Source organism: Dendrobates tinctorius, unplaced genomic scaffold (assembly GCF_039654945.1).
Source record: "Dendrobates tinctorius isolate UK_male_01 unplaced genomic scaffold, ASM3965494v1 ptg000124l, whole genome shotgun sequence".
NCBI classification, from domain to species: Eukaryota; Metazoa; Chordata; class Amphibia; order Anura; family Dendrobatidae; genus Dendrobates; species Dendrobates tinctorius.
In genome coordinates this window covers 3,706,889-3,723,472 of record NW_027361792.1, presented here as the reverse complement: position 1 = coordinate 3,723,472, position 16,584 = coordinate 3,706,889, and the positions used below count along the sequence as shown (strand labels likewise).

The window sequence follows — 16,584 nt, the reverse complement described above, 5'->3', positions numbered from 1 at the left end:
ACGTCTTTGCTGTCAGCCTGAGAGAGGGCAATAAGAGCGTCTGTCTTGTGGAGTTTATTAGGTTTATGAAAGTAGAAACTTTATGCGACTTTTTGATTCTACAAGAATCCTGAAAGTATCAGAATTGGGAACGTAGTGACTCAAATGCACCCAGATCATAAATCAGCAATACTGTGACAGTCTGGGTCAAAGCTAAGGGAAAAATTCAAAAGAAATTCCAGAGAGTGATGTAATATAATGACAGATCAATATTCGGGGCTGTCACTGTGACTACTATGAATATCTATTGCTTCATCTAAACAGCTGATAAAGGATCTATAAAAGGCAGGGGATTGGCTTTGTATTTACTACAGCCCCGAGGCAATTAGGCAAAAAGCATTAGTCTGTCTCTCGTAACGATAGTGTCACACTGTGCCGTGTCTTTGAGCTCTCAAATTGCAATTTCCAGCCCCAGAGAAGATGTGGAAGAAGACGCTGCCACAGATACTGGGATGCCTAGTGCTGGTGGTCCACACGTTGCCCCTTCCTGACGCAGGGCCGCACGTGGCCAATGGCTGGGAGGAGAGTATACGGATCAGACGACTGTCTACGGTCAGGAAGCACGGACAGGAGAGCTACTATCTCAGGATACACAACGATGGCCGAGTGGATGGAGCAAAGCATCCAAGTTCTCACAGTGAGTATGGACGAAAGGGACGTCGTCGCTGCTTATCCCATTCAGTGGGCTGGGGAAATAAAAAAAGGAAATTGTAGGAAACTTTTGGAAACTCTTTGCTTAGCCCCCTCTGTTATAAATAGTTTGCAACTTTTTGCACAAGATCAAAGTTAAAAAAGTTTTGGCATAGCTCCCTCTATAGTAACACTAACACAAAGTAGAAGGAAATAGATCTTGTTCATAAAGTTGCAAACTATTTCCTTCTACGTGGTATTAAGTATGGAGGGAGCGATGCAAAAACTTTTTAAACTTTGATCTTGTGCAAAAAGTTGCAAACTTAAGTTTAAGTTTTTGCACAGCTTCCTCCATACTGATACTAATACAACGTAGAAGAAAATAGTTTGCAACTTTTTACACAACTTTTCATAAATCAGACATTAGAAAGTTTTGGTGCATCTACCTCCGTCATAGATATACTGTGACAAAGAACGGGAATACCTAAGGGTATTTTTTTTTCTTTGACCCCTGTCCGTCCTTCAGGTATGACAGGAGACACGTTAAAGTATACGACTGTATGGGGTGTATGTGTGACGGATGTGCCAAGAGGGTATTTGCCCCCATAGTGAACTATCAGGGGAGGGTGGGGGACACCAAACAATTGCTGTGCCTTGGCATCTAGATACAGGTCTAGTGTGGCAAACTGGTTGTGTTCCCTGGGTAAATCAATTCTCATGGATTCTCAGTGATTTTTTGGGCTGTTACTGAATACAGGGTGGGCAAAATGTCAGATTGCTGCATTAGCTCTGTATCTATTCCTCCGACCATGACAGAGGGGCTTGTAAATGACCTTCTCCCCTTTGTCTCTAACACCCGTGGCACTTACTCTGAAACCCACCAAGCGCTACCCCTGCAGGAATGATCTCCTGCTTGGAACATCACCCCCATCATTATTCCCTGGTATATGATAACGCATACTGGAAGACTTGGGGGATAGGGCCGCCAGGCGCAGGGGGTCAGGAATGCAATATCATTTTTACTATGACTTAGCACATTAAATACCATAGTCATAACTAAAGGCCACCACAGCCCATCCTAACTTACAGTCCAAACATAAGGACTGTCCTCTATGAAGCTGACCACACGGGACTATTGTATAAATGACATTTATTTCCCCATAGGGACTCACGTGTTACAGTAAGGCGCCAAACACAACTAACCCAAAGCAAAATTTGTGAACCCATTCTAATGTGCATGGAGCGTACAGTGACAATTATCTATTTTTGCAACCAGGTTTACTAGAAATCAGAGGCATCGCGGCCGGACTGGTGGCCATTAAAGGATATCACTCATCTCTATACCTGTGCATGGCAAGTGATGGTACGCTTTACGGAACGGTGAGTATTAAAGGGCACATCCAACACCCCCAATCCTGTCTGTAAACATTCACAGGAAGGTTTGTCAATTTTTGTTATTCCTGTCTGTACTATCAGGAAGGGCACTAGAGAAGAAGCTGGGAAGACTAAATGCAGCCCCTGAAACTGTTTTCCATCTTGCACCAAAGATGATTACAGTCATTGCATCCTGCTGCAGGGACCCCCAGCGATCAGCTACGGGGAAGCACGTGCAGCAAGTGTGCAATTCTTCTGCAGCGCCACCACTGGGGGAGTGAAGAATTAAACAGTTCTCATTCATCTCAATGGATGATCAGATCATTGTACTGATGAACCAGGTCCTCTGTGGTGGGAGATCCTCTTTATACGCTTTACTAAACACTGTGTGCGTTGTCTGTATGGGGCACCTGTATTTATAGGGGTTATTACAGGTGTTATGCTACGTTATAATGCACATGTGCAGCAGGGAGTGATTTATGATTCCTTCCAATGTAATCAGCACTGCCTTACACTAAAAGGTTATATAAGGTCAATGCGGTGTACTTTATACAGACATATGCCTGACAGTTCCTTATAGCAAGTAGTAATAAGACAGCAATATGGGGCTCAGAGGTAGAAGCCGCAGCAAGATCCCTACGCATATAAAAATGCAAAAGCATCATATAACATCACTGGTGCGGGTGGTGGTACCGGGGGTCTGACCCTTCCAACACGGATTGCACCATATTGTGAAGGCATCCTATAGATTCCCGTGCATGAACTTATTACACAGCTGTAAGGGGCGCAGGAGTAAAACTGCAATCAGATCTCAAGGCTACATAGTAGCAGCACAATCAATAGGATGATACAGAAGCTTGCTAAAATACATACAATGTATAAGTCTCTCCATAGATACAGATGTATAGATGGGCTTGGTGTGTGCCCCCCAATAGGTGCACAAGTCCCTCAGCAATATTTAAAGAGCGGGTGTGGATTACGGCGGGTAATGAGTGAGTTGACCCTTCCTTTACCTTTGCACGGTCGCACTTAATTTTGGCGCAGGCACAGTAAAGTGAATGAACTCCCGTTCAATAGAACAAGCAGCTGATAAGCAGCTGATAATGTCGAGAATAATTCACGTTGCTGGTGGTCAGGGATGTCCTAAGCTGCTCCATATCCGACTCTCCAAGGCTCTTGTGATATATACCTGATATATAGAAACTGTACAAAGCGTCAGACTCATCCTACAACCGACGAACCTACCAGGATACATTGTAACAGCTGACAGGTTTATTCTGCTGTTGAATTGCATGGACAGGAAACATTGTAGCAAACCCTCAGCTGCTGAATATGTTAGAGTATGATCGCATAAAAGCTACCATGTACTTCGGAGGCCAGAAAAAAGCAGATTTACAGCTAAAGGGGTTGTCTCATTTTGTTAAATAGGTAAAGTCACTGCCTTCTCAGGAACAAAGGGATTTTTATTTATGTGGTTTAATGCAGTTTGCCTAGGTTACCGACCACCGCTGCAGTCTAATAGCGGAGGCAGGTTTCCTAGGAAAGGAGCGCGCACGTGCAACCTCTTTGCCATAGAGCTTGTGAGTGCTGCATCTGTTCAGCTTCAGTCCCACTGACAAGCATCTGACTCTGCTTGCAACTTCAGCACAGTTCAGACCAGGAGCGCGATTATGAGCAGCTCATTAGTGGGGGGGGACAAGTGTCAAATCCGGCCAATCTGATATCTATGATCAATTCTATAGATCATCAATAAATAAGTCTTGGACTACCCCTTTAATCCTCAGTTTCTCTGTAGGAACGCATGCTGCTTTTTTTCAGGGGGGGGGGGGGGGGGCGTCAAAATTCCTCCTGAATTTCTTCTTCTCAGTGCACAGAATGACGACCGTCCTAATCATTATGTTTTCCTCCCCTCAGCATACTTATTCTCTAGAAGACTGTTCCTTCATGGAAGAAATCGGCCGTGATGGATATAATGTGTATAAATCGCCAAAATATGGGATGGAGGTCTCCCTGAGCAAAGACAAGCAGAGGCAGCAAGTTAAGGGAAAGGGCTTCTTGCCCCGATCCCAGTTCCTGCCGGTCTTTCACTGGTCGCCCTCGGACCTGACCCCAGACGTTGAGGAAGATGAAGAGTATCAATATGACAGTAAAAACATCCCTGATGTTGAGAGTATGGACCCCTTGGGGCTCGTGGGCATGCGGAGCTATCACAAAAAGTAGCCGGGGGGGGTGTATTTTATGGGCTCTTATTGTGATGGAAGATGAAGAAGAAGAAAAGGCAATTGGGAAAAGACCATTGATAGATGTATGGAAAGCTGCGGGCAGCCACTGACTACAACCTCTGCAGAGGCCGTGACACTGGGGAAGATAAAGGTCGAGTCACCAGCAATGAACGGAAATCAGAAGATGCAGTGGAAGCGACCCAACGGAGATGATGGATTCAAGGGGACAATACACAAAATGTAGTAGCCAGCCACTGATCTTTCATACTTTGGGGTCCTTAGGATCATGATGGAATCATTTTTGTGGGTGGCCATTGCCCTTTTTACAGACACTTCGGAATACATTGCAGTGTACAGCGTATACAGACACATGATCATATCTGTCCGTATGAATGATCGCCAGGACGTCCTCCTAATTATGTTACTATACAAGACGACGATTAGATTCTTCCCACAGAAAAGATGTCAAAGAGAGACAGAGCATTATAATGGAAGTTTTGCTTTGTTTTGTTGACAGCCAAAGGGAAAATCATTTTTGTAACTTTTTAGCATTTTTTTTCCTTTTACTAAGCACTTGGTTCTAAATGCACTATTTATATTTAATTTATTATACATGGACATTCCTTATTTTTTACTTTATTTATATACTATATTTATGTTTGCTTACTTTTCTAAATCCATTCAGAATTATATAAACTGATTTGTTGTATCCTCGTCTTTGTAACTTTTGTAAATAAATTACCATATGTTTATGGGATGCTCCTGAAAGTTTCCTTGTTAAACTCATGAGTCATTGTGACATCTAATATGGGCCCTCATAAAATCAAGTCAGTGGGCGCAGTGCTTACTGTAGTTCCTTCCTGTAGTATACTGCAGAGCTGCACTCACTATTCTAACTGTGTACATACATTACATTACTGATCCTGAGTTACATCCTGTATTATACTCCAGAGCTGCACTCACTATTCTGCTGGTGCAGTCACTGTGTACATACATTACATTACAGATCCTGCGTTACATCCTGTATTATGCTCCAGAGCAGCACTCACTATTCTGCTGGTGCAGTCACTGTGTACATACATTACTGATCCTGAGTTACATCCTGTATTATACTCCAGAGCTGCACTCACTATTCTGCTGGTGGAGTCACTGTGTACATACAATACATTACTGATCCTGAGTTACATCCTGTATTATACCCCAGAGCTGCACTCACTATTCTGCTGGTGCAGTCACTGTGTACATACATTACATTACTGATCCTGAGTTACATCCTGTATTATACCCCAGAGCTGCATTCACTATTCTGCTGGTGCAGTCACTGTGTACATACATTACTGATCCTGAGTTACCTCCTGTATTATACCCCAGAGCTGCACTCACTATTCTGCTGGTGCAGTCACTATGTACATACATTCCATTACTGATCCTGAGTTACATCCTGTATTATACTCCAGAGCTGCACTCACTATTCTGCTGGTGCAGTCACTGTGTACATACATTATATTACTGATCCTGAGTTACATCCTGTATTATACTCCAGAGCTGCACTCACTATTCTGCTGGTGCAGTCACTGTGTACATACATTACATTACTGATCCTGAGTTACCTCCTGTATTATACCCCAGAGCTGCACTCACTATTCTGCTGGTGCAGTCACTATGTACATACATTCCATTACTGATCCTGAGTTACATCCTGTATTATACTCCAGAGCTGCACTCACTATTCTGCTGGTGCAGTCACTGTGTACATACATTACATTACAGATCCTGAGTTACCTCCTGTATTATACCCCAGAGCTGCACTCACTATTCTGCTGGCACAATCAATATGTACATATATTATATATGCTGTACTGATCCTTCTACAATATTGGAAACAGTCAGCAAGCATGCACATAGACATTTTCTCATAATCATCTTATATACCTGTCAGTTTCATTTACATCCATGACTGTTTGGTAAAATGACTACATATCCCAGAATGCCAACATGAGAGTGCTGTACAGAATCTGCTCAGAAGCTGAGAGATCTAGATTTCCCCCCCAAAGTCTTAAAGGAAAAAGTGAGATTTCAGCTATAAAATATGCAGAATTGTGAATACAGCTCTGCAGTAAAATAGAGTCTACAACCAGTTATCGATACAAGAAGCCTCCAGAACATACAGCTATTACTGGTTGCAATGACATCATCTGCTGGACTTCTGTGGAGTTACAGAGCTGTACTTAAAGGGGCTGTCCCCTTTGGGCAATCCTCTTCCATTTTGACATTTTAGCAGCATTTCATTAAAGGGATTGTCCTGCCCAGACCTCCTGCATGATATGAAAATACCATATTGATTTAGAATTAGCGGCTGCGACTTCCGTGGATCCAGCACCGGTTGCTCCGGACCACAAGACGTGACGTCACCGTTCTCCTGTCCCAGTACCACTGAGGCCTGTAATCGGCGGCACCAGTCATGTGATTACAATGTTGTGCCACCGTAGACTAAATCTGATGATGATGACGCGGTGTCAGTCACCTGACCACTGCAGTCAATCACAAGCGTCGGCACTCCTGTGACAGTGGTGACATCTTAGCTTCCAGTCCGGTGCAGACAGTGGAGTAGTTTGAGGGTCAAAGAATCGTTTTTTTCTTTTTTTTAAAAAAAGGTCGAGAAAAGAAAAGCAGCCGTGGCATCGCTGACGCCAAAGATCCACGGCAGTGCATGTACCGTGGACTTCTGGTGAGCAGCCCCGGATCTCCGGGTGAGCGCCATTTTTAAGTGCATTGCCAATAATATGACTCCGATACAGATGGATCCGGTGGTAGAGCAAGAAGCGATAGTCTTTACGGCACGGAGGACATCAGTGTCCTGGCGCAGCAGCGTCACAGCACTGCGATACCCGTGCCGGGTGGCTCTATGTGCAAGTGAGAACAATACTCGGAATAAGCAAGCAAAATCATTTTACATTTTTTTTGCAGGTGTGGCACAAGGTGGCATTACTACTTTTTAAGGGGGTATTATTGGGGTAGGGGGCACCTGTGGCACCGGATGTAGACCACCAACCTACGGTGCAGGATGTCTGTACAGTTTTTAATATGGTCGGACAAGTCCAGAGTATAGAAAGGCGAACCACTGAGGCTCAATAAACACCAGGGACCCTAGGCTGGGAAAAATGGATCTAATGTCATGTAAGGGTGAGCCAACCGGGCAGCTGCATAGGGACCCTCCAAGAAAGGAGGCCCATTCCTGCCTCAGGGCTCATTCACACGGCCAAGTGGTTTGCACTCATACCTATGATATTCTATGTGGCTGTGCACGTCTAATGTTTCCCTCGGTCCGAGAGGTGCGCGGAAAATATCGGAGACATGTCCGATTTTGACCCGAGGGATGGATCAAAATTTGCAAAGCACATCTATGGGTCTATGCAAAAAAAAAAAAAAAAAAAAAAAAAAAATCAGACAGCACTCGGATGACATCCCATATTCATGGACTCGCAGAATGGAGAAGGTGGAGAATTTTTTTTTTTTCTAACTTGTCTATGCACGAGAAAAGCAGAGACCCTCGGACCGCACTCTGATCAGAATAATCGGTCCGTTTTTAGGGTATTAACAGCAATTCTTACTGTCCACTAGAACTAAGCGGGTGGCTCACAGGGGACCGGCCGGTGTCCGTAGGATGCACAGATCCCAGGAGACCACCGTGCTTTCAGCTCTGGGTGGTCCCAGGGATTGTCCAAAATTGACAAGTAGCGTGCGGGCACACTGCTGAGGTTTAGGCCCTCTATACAAAGCATTAACAGTGTTACAATGTAACCCCTTTTACTGGCTACATGGCCTCCGTCCCCATGGGGCACCTGAGGGCTGTCACTACCCGTGAGGACAGTCACCAGCACCCTGTGTTTAGGCACGCAGCTTCTTGTATATACGGGCTATGTCTGTGTTATCGAGGTGTTAACCTCCCGTAAACAACTACCTGAATTACTTATATGGCTGTTTACTTCAAAGCAGAAATGTCTCGTAACTTTCACAAGATGGTACTGACACAGATCAAAGACAGGATAATGAGGATTGTGTTGCTTTCAGCATTACCTCTAATCATGCGCAATTGATTACAAAGCAATCTCGCTGCCGAGACTTTGACCTCTGTCCATTGCTTGGACTCCATCACTACTTGATTCATCAATTGCCCGCATTAGTGAGGCGCAGGTACCGCCGCTCCAGCGGGAGGCGCCTAATCAAATTATCACAGAAGAAAACTTCATTGCAAAATTTTCCGTTTCCCGTTTGGCGGTTTTATAAAACAAGAAAAATGTCGAAAATTTTCCCAAATCGTTAAAATGTGTAGGACTCTGATGAAAAACGCTCTGAAATTTTGAAAGGTTTTCCAGCTATTGCAATGGGCAAAAATGGCCTCGAAGATGACATAGGCAGATCTCCAAGGACTGTACATGCTTCCAGTACCTAAAAGTTTTTACGAACTTTTGACACTTTTTCGCTGTCAAGATAAAGTTTTAATGTAAATTCTGAAAAGTGCACAAAAGGAAACGGAAAATGCACCTATGGGGCAAAGTTGTTTTTTAAGTGAATCCTCTGCAAAATCCTCCGGAAAAGATGCAGCAAAAACTCTTCCAATTCATTTCTATGGGAAATTTATCTTGCTGTTCATACGAGGAGCTTTTTTTTTTAATTCCTGAAGAGGTTTTGAAAAACGCTTGATGGGAAAAAAAAAAAAAAAAAGATGGAGCAGGTGACATCTATAAAAAGCCTCCTCAAGGAATCCGCTCCAGACTCGACACTGACCAATCAAAAGGCTACAAAGAGTGTTTCAGAAGTGTGTGGGGGGGGGGGAAGGGAAACTCCAAAAAAAACGCAACTCTTCCAAAACCGATTCAGAAAAAGAAAAACTAAAAAAAAAAAAAAGCAGCATTTCCAAAAGCTGCTTCTGCATGAAAAATGTGCATTTTTTTTGACCGCCTCAAAACAACTCCTTAGACACAGAGGTTTGTTTTTTTTTTTTTTGAGGATGTTAAACTCTTTCCACTCATGCTCCTCCTCTGGGAGTTTTTTAAAACATTGTTTCCTTAAAAGTTTTAATAGAAGCCTTATCACGGAGAAGTTTTTTGGGTTTTTTTTTGCAGCCTTTTGATTGGACAGTGCCTAGTTTAGAGCAGATGCCATCCAGAGTGACACGCACATTTTTTTCTCCCAGCAGATGTTTTTCAGAACCTAAAAGTGTGGGAAAAAAAATGGTTATAAGGCCGGGGTCACACTTGTGAGAAACTCGCACGAGTCTCGCATCTCAATACCCAGCACTGCCGCCGGGACTCGGGACCGGAGTGTTCGGATGCATGTATTGCTATGCAACTGAGCGCTCCGGTCCGAAATGCCGGCCATTGAGACGCGAGACTCGTGCGAGTTTCTTTCAAGTGTGACCCCGGCCTTAGACTGAATATATGAGCTGCAGAGTGGGTTAGCATTAGAAATTAATTTTTCATTATTTTTTTTCAAGCACACCTGCTCCAAGAAACTCGGTGTGCACGTACCCTTACGGCAAAGAGAACCCTCGCCACTACAAAGCCAACGTGCCAAGCTAAGAAAGGTGGGAAAGAACAAGTCCAAACTGCAGTAATTGCAAGTTGCCAAAAATTGACTTCAAAAACCTAATTCCCAAACTAGTACCCTGTAGTCTGGCAGCCCCTCTTCAAAGCCCTGGGAGTAGATGTCACTTCTGGCTATGTAATCACACACAAGTTATCCAGGTGACTTCACAAATACCTGCTGTTAATGCTATTGTCCGCCGGCCTGACAAAGCAGCGCATAGTTCCTCCAGATTAAGGAGGCAGTGGAGGATTTCAGACATCCCTCCGCTCTGAGCCCAGAAGGAGATGAAACGCTCAGATATATGATCCTGAAACGTGAGGAAGTCATTGTGAGGGGGAATGGGGGATGCAGCTCAATAAAAAGCCTCACAGCCTGCCGAGAGGCAATAAAACAATGGGGCGGATTTATTAATACCATCCTAAGGGAGAACGCAGAACCCGTGAGGTTAGCACCATCAGTGGCAAATGGAAAGTTCTGCAACTTTACATTATATTCTCATACTTTTTTTTAGTAATATGGAGTATTTCTAGAATTCATTTTTTTTTTTTTTGTTTCCATATATTCTCTCTGGGGCTGCAGATGTGGATATTGGACACAGAAGTCTCCTTCCCCCTCTGGCAGATGCCCTCCCATGATCACTATTGAAAGACCTGGCTGTGGATGTGACCAATTAGACATATCTGTCGTCTCCTTCCCCCTCTGGCAGCCAACAATATATTCTTTCACTCCTTGCTATACTGCCATGTAGTACAGAGGATCTTCCTATTGGCTGCCCTCTTGTGATCACTATTGAAAGACCTGGCTGTAGGTGTGACAGATTAGACATATCAGTCTCCTTCCCCCTCTCGTAGCTGACAGTATAGCCCCTTACCTCATGCTATACTGCCAGGTAGAGAGACAATTCTTATTGGCTGCCCTAACGTGATCACTATGAAAAGGCCTGGCTGTAGGGTGTGACTCCACACCAGGTGGCGCCATACAATGTGAGTAAATCACTGTTCACATAACCATCAAAATATTTAACACTAGAACATCCCCATCAATAAAAAAGTCCTACTATTTTAAAGGGAATCTGTCAGTAGAATCAACCCTACTAAGTCAACTATATGGACATGTAGGTCATAGGAAGCTGAATAAAATGATACCTTGATATGGGTGATGTGATGAATGGCTTGTGACAATACATTTTTCTTAATATGTAAATGAGCTACTAAGATTTATGGGCTGGACATAGATCTCCCCGCAAACCCACCTCCAGTTTATTTTTTTTAAAAAGGGGCATTACCAGTGTGAGACATCTACAAGGTGGGCCACTTATATGGATACACCTAAATAAAATGGGAATGGTTGGTGATATCAACTTCCTGTTTGCGGCACATTAGTATATGGGAGGGGGAAAACTTTTCAACATGGGGCGTGACAATGGCGGCCATTTTGGATCTAACTTTATTTTTTCCAATGGGAAGAGGGTCATGTGACACATTAAACTTATTGAGAATTTCACAAGAAAAATCACGGTGTGCTTGGTTTTAATGTAAATAACTCATGAAAGAATAAAGTTACAAGTTTATGACCACTTATAAAATGTGTTCAAAGTGCTGCCCATTGTGCTGGATTGTCAATGCAACCCTCTTCTCCCACTCTTCACACACTGATAGCAACACTGCAGAAGAAATGCGAGTCTAAGGGGGTCAGATTCCTTGTAGGAATGCTCGGACCTGACACCATACTGTGGTGGTGCACCATCTTGCTGGAAAACTCAGGGAACGTGCCATCTTCAGAGCATAAAGAGGGCGACACGTCATCATGGAGCAATGTCAGATATCAGGTGGCATTGAGGTTTCCATTGATGAAGACTGGCCCCACTATCTTTGTACCCCATATACCACACCATACCATCAATTATGGGTGTCAGGTCCGAGCATTCCTACATGACCAGGTTCCTGGAAAGTGGATTGGTCGTCGTGGGCCAGTTGAATGGCCACCAAGGTCTCCCGATCTGACCCACTTAGACTTTTATCTTTGGGGTCATCTGAAGGCAATTGTCTATGCTATGAAGATACAAGATATGCAGCATCTGAAACAACGGATTCCGGAAGCCCGTGCTAACATTTCTTCTGCAGTGTTGCTATCAGTGTGTGAAGAGTGGGAGAAGAGGCTGCATTGACAATCCAACACAATGGGCAGCACTTTGAACACATTTTATAAGTGGTCATAAACTTGTAAATAACTCATGAAAGAATAAATTTACATTAAAACCAAGCACACCGTTGTTTTTCTTGTGAAATTCTCAATAAGATTGATGTGTCACTTGACCCTCTTCCCATTGGAAAAAATAAAGTTGGATCCAAAATGGCCGACTTCAAAATGTCCGCCATGGTCACCACCCATCTTGAAAAGCTTCCCCCCTCCCATATACTAATGTGCCATAAACAGGAAGTTGATATCACCAACCATTCCCATTTTATTTAGGTGTATCCATATAAATGGCCTACCCTGTATATCAGGAGAGCAGACTGTCAGTCATTATATGACTCCTACCGATAACGCCCCCTTTCATTTAAAATAAGCTCTGGAGGCGGAGTCTTGTGGAGATCTCTGTCTGGCCCATAGATCTTAACAGCTCATTTGCATATAAGAAAAGTGTGAAATATCTTTGGACTAAGACATCAAATCTCAGGTATCATTACATTCAGCTTTGCATGCCCTGCGTGACCATATCGACGGCTCAGGAGGGGTGACCCGAATGACAGATTCCCTTTAATAATGCACTTGCTGAGAGAGATTGGAACTTTGCTGCAATTTAGAAGCTGGAAAACTACACATACTCAATATTAAAGGCCAGAACGAATTCGGTAGGGTAAGTATATTGCACAATCTATATTTTCACACAATTTCTGGAACGGTTAACATCACTAATTAAAAAAAAAAAGTCGTCATGACAATTCCTTTTCAAATCTCAACTTGTACTGTAGGTTACTTGGTAGACCCCAATAACTATGGTGACGAGAAACCAGCTTCATCTTCTGACAGACTTATAGGGGACCTGTCACTTTCCATAAATATGCAATTTTTTAACCCGGTGTAAATGCCGCTGTTCTTCTGAATCCGGTGAGGTTTTTCTTTTTTTCCTGCGCCTCTCCGTTCCAGAGATATGGCCCCCTCATTCCTGTATGGAAATCTTGTCTTTTTATACAAGTGGGAAGGCTCTTCAACTCTTCTCTGTGGGTGTCTCATTGACTACCGAGCCCAAGATTTACATACAGTAAAGAGGAGGCTATATCTCGGGAATGGAGAGGAGTAGGGAAAAAAGAAAAACAGCCCTGGATTCAGGAGAACAGCGGGATTTACACCAAGTTAAAAGAAAATGAATTCATATTCATGCCAAGTGACGGGTCCTCTGTAAATTACGTTGTCCAGGATTAGAAAACCATGGCTGCCCACCTTACTTACAGGTTGGGTTTGGAATCAGCCGGACCTCATTTAATTCAATAGGGCTGAGCTGCAATACCAGACGTAACCTGGGCAATCCCTTCAAACTTAACAGGTACTTAATATATATTTGCCCCATACTGCACGGATGCCCTACAGGTACAATGCTGCCAACATACCCAAAGGGGCAATTAAATGCATCATATAAGGGACTTCAGGGGTTAAAGACCAGGTAAAAAATTAAAACACCTAGCGGCCTCAACTATGGAATCCTGAAAAAGCTATTTTTCACCCCTCTTTTTGTCTGCTGTGTGTGGGCAGTATTCTTCCCCGCTCACAATAGAAGGCTTAGTGCGCAAATTAAGAGGGTTAAAGGGTTTATCTCCGTATTACACAGGGAATAAGCACAAAAAAAATGTGCAAAACGAGTCTAAATATCAAACGCAGCGGAAACAATAGAAAAAACAGGAAAATGAGATCATGTTACACGTAAAGATGGACTGGATATCCTGAAAGGCGCGCAGCTTAACACGGATTACACACCTTTGTGCAGTCCTGCCTGGGTTTACACCTTGATACCTTCTTCTCCCGAGGAGGTCTCTCTGTCCCTCTCTCTTTGATGGACAGCCACCAGCACCCTCACAACTTTCACGAGCTACAAGTTTTTTAGTTTTCCGCTGCCAAAGCCGTAATGAGGGATCGTTATTTATTCATTTTATGTGTTTTGATGACACCACGAAACTTACTGTGATGGATGTAAAAAAAAAAAAAAAACTCTTTATGGGAATTAGAAAAAACAGCGATTCTACTAATTTTTTTTGTTTTCACATTCAGTGTACGGTAAAAATGAAATTTACTGCAGGGCAGAAGTCCGGCAGGTACAAATATATACTTTTTTTTGTATTTTTTCCAGCTTTTAAAAAAAATAGTTTTGTGTTCTGTATTCCAAAACTCTTAACTTCTGTATTTTCCTTTGTCAGAGATGTAAGGGTATGTACACACGTTGTGGATCCATAGCGGATTTGGCCCTGTGGATCCGCAGCAGTTTTCCAAGTGATGTACAGTAACCATATTATCCTATGGAAAACTAAAAACCGCTGTGCACGTGCTGCGGAAAAATCAGTGCGGATTCCGCAGCGTTTTTACACCTATTCCATTCTAGGAATCCGCAGGTGTAAAAACAAAGGCAAAATGCGCTCGTAATCCGTAGGTAAAATGCAGGCATTTTGACCTGCGGATTCTGCAGATTCCGCGCGGAAAAATATGCACATTAATACACATGTTGCAGATTCTACTGCAGATTTTTCCACGCGGATTTTGCTAAATTCGCAGGTAAAATGACCTGCATTTTACCTGCGGATTTAGTGCAGATTTCCTGCGGATTTTCTGCAGATTTTGTGCGGATTTTCCCTGCGTTTTTACACCTGCGGATATTTATACTGGAGCAGGTGTAAAAACACTGCGGATTGCGCACAAAGAACTGACATGCTGCGGATTCAAATCTGCAGCAAATCTGTGCGGAAAAATCAGCAGCATGTGCACAGCATTTTTGGTTTTCCATTGATTATAATGGTATTGTACACCGCAGGAGAAACTGCTGCGGATCCGCAGGGCCAAAACCGCAACGTGTGCACACACCCTTAGAGTTTGATTTTCTGCAGAGACTGAGATGTCTTCTTTATTGGTATTATTTGGGGGGTACAGGTGACTTTCTGACCACATTTTTTTGAAGAGGTGATGATAAACAAAAAACTGCAATTCTGACATTTGTATCTTTTTCACATAATGCGAGTTTTTATTAGTTTAGATTATTACGGACGCACAAAGACCACATTTTTTTAGTTTTTTATTTATCTGATGAGTGGTATAAAGAGGAGTGATTTAAATTAGATTTTGTACAAAGATATACCTAAGGGTGTAAACTGACATGACAACTCACCGGAAACCTGTGACCACAGGGTGACAGCCGCCTTTTCCTAACTGCAGAGCTAAACTGCCAGGATTGAAGCTGGCTCAGATCACTGCAGTTATAGGCTGGGGTTAGTCTTGGCACCTGGTATCTATGCAGCAGGATCAGCTTCTGAGTACACATGCCCAGGTACTCCGCATGTCGGGAATGGGTTAACTTTAATGGAGTTGAGCTGCAATACCAGACACAACCCATAGACAGGGGAGGCGCTGCTCCTGGAAGACTGAGCCCATGGCTTTTTTTTTTTTTTTTTAATCTTCCACAACTCTTTTAACAAAACTGTAAAAAGAAAAGGGGGAATTAGCTGCGGGAGGGGGGCACTTTTATTTGTGACACTTTTCGGTGTCTTAATGAGGCTGTGTGCCCATACCTTTAGGACTTGAAGCCGTTCGTCCCAGTCTACCCTTGCTAAGGCCTTCTGGTCTTGGAGGAAAGGTTCACTTGGGGCCCCTCATCCTCCAGATTGCAGTTTTTTTGTGTAGAGGGCTGCATTAGGGTGTGTGCACACGGTGCCGATTCTGCTGCGGATCCGCAGGCAATGTACAGTACAACGATAATCAATGTATTTTAAAAACCGCAGTGCACATGCAGTGGATTTTTCCGCGTGGATTTGCTGCGGTTTTAAATCCGCAGCATGTCAATTCTTTCTGCGGATTCCGCTTCGGTTTGACACCTGTTCCATTGTACAGGTGTCAAAACGCAGGCAAATCCGCAGGTAAAACGCAGGTCATTTTACCCGCAAATCCGCAGCACAATCCGCACCGTGTGCACTCACCCTTATAGTTTTGCACTTGGATGGAGAAAGCGCAGACTTGGAGGATACTTAGGGGGAAAAAAAAAGCTGCAAAAATCAATAATGAATTACAAAAACAAATCACAGCACCTGTGCGTTGCTGCAGTTTTTGGAAAAAAAAAACCTCTTTAAGGACATGTTCTCATGGAGCAAAAACACTTTTTTTGGGGCAGAAAATCCGCTGCATTTAACCATTTAATTGGATGCAACTCTATAAACTCCTGCCCAGCGTGCGGTAACAGACGAACTGTGCATTTTTTGATGTTTTTTCTTTTCTTTCTTTTTTTCCACCTTTTCTTTCTTAAAAAGGGGGAACCTTTTTAGGCTGGAAAAAAAAACATACAAGAGTTGTGTTTTTTTCAGTGCAGATTCCCAGATCTTAAAAAAAAAAAAAAAAAAAAAAAAAAAAAAAAAAAATCACCAGACTTTCAATTTTGCACCAAGATCGGCATGTTGTCTGTTCACACAAGCACCAGAGAGACGGTCGTGTGAACGCGGCCTTAGGCTCCACGCACACCTGCACTCAGGAGTCCTGT

The 16,584-nt window shown here is 43.3% G+C and overlaps 1 protein-coding gene across 1 annotated transcript; it reads left to right on the top strand.

The window, feature by feature from the left end:
• The first annotated feature begins 459 nt into the window (after window positions 1-459).
• FGF19 (fibroblast growth factor 19) lies at window positions 460-4,370 on the top strand. Its single transcript, XM_073541740.1, has 3 exons — window positions 460-676; window positions 1,946-2,049; window positions 3,958-4,370. Exons 1-3 carry the CDS (start codon window positions 460-462, stop codon window positions 4,261-4,263), a joined length of 627 nt encoding a protein of 208 aa, XP_073397841.1. The 3' UTR covers window positions 4,264-4,370.
• The last annotated feature ends 12,214 nt before the right edge of the window (window positions 4,371-16,584 follow it).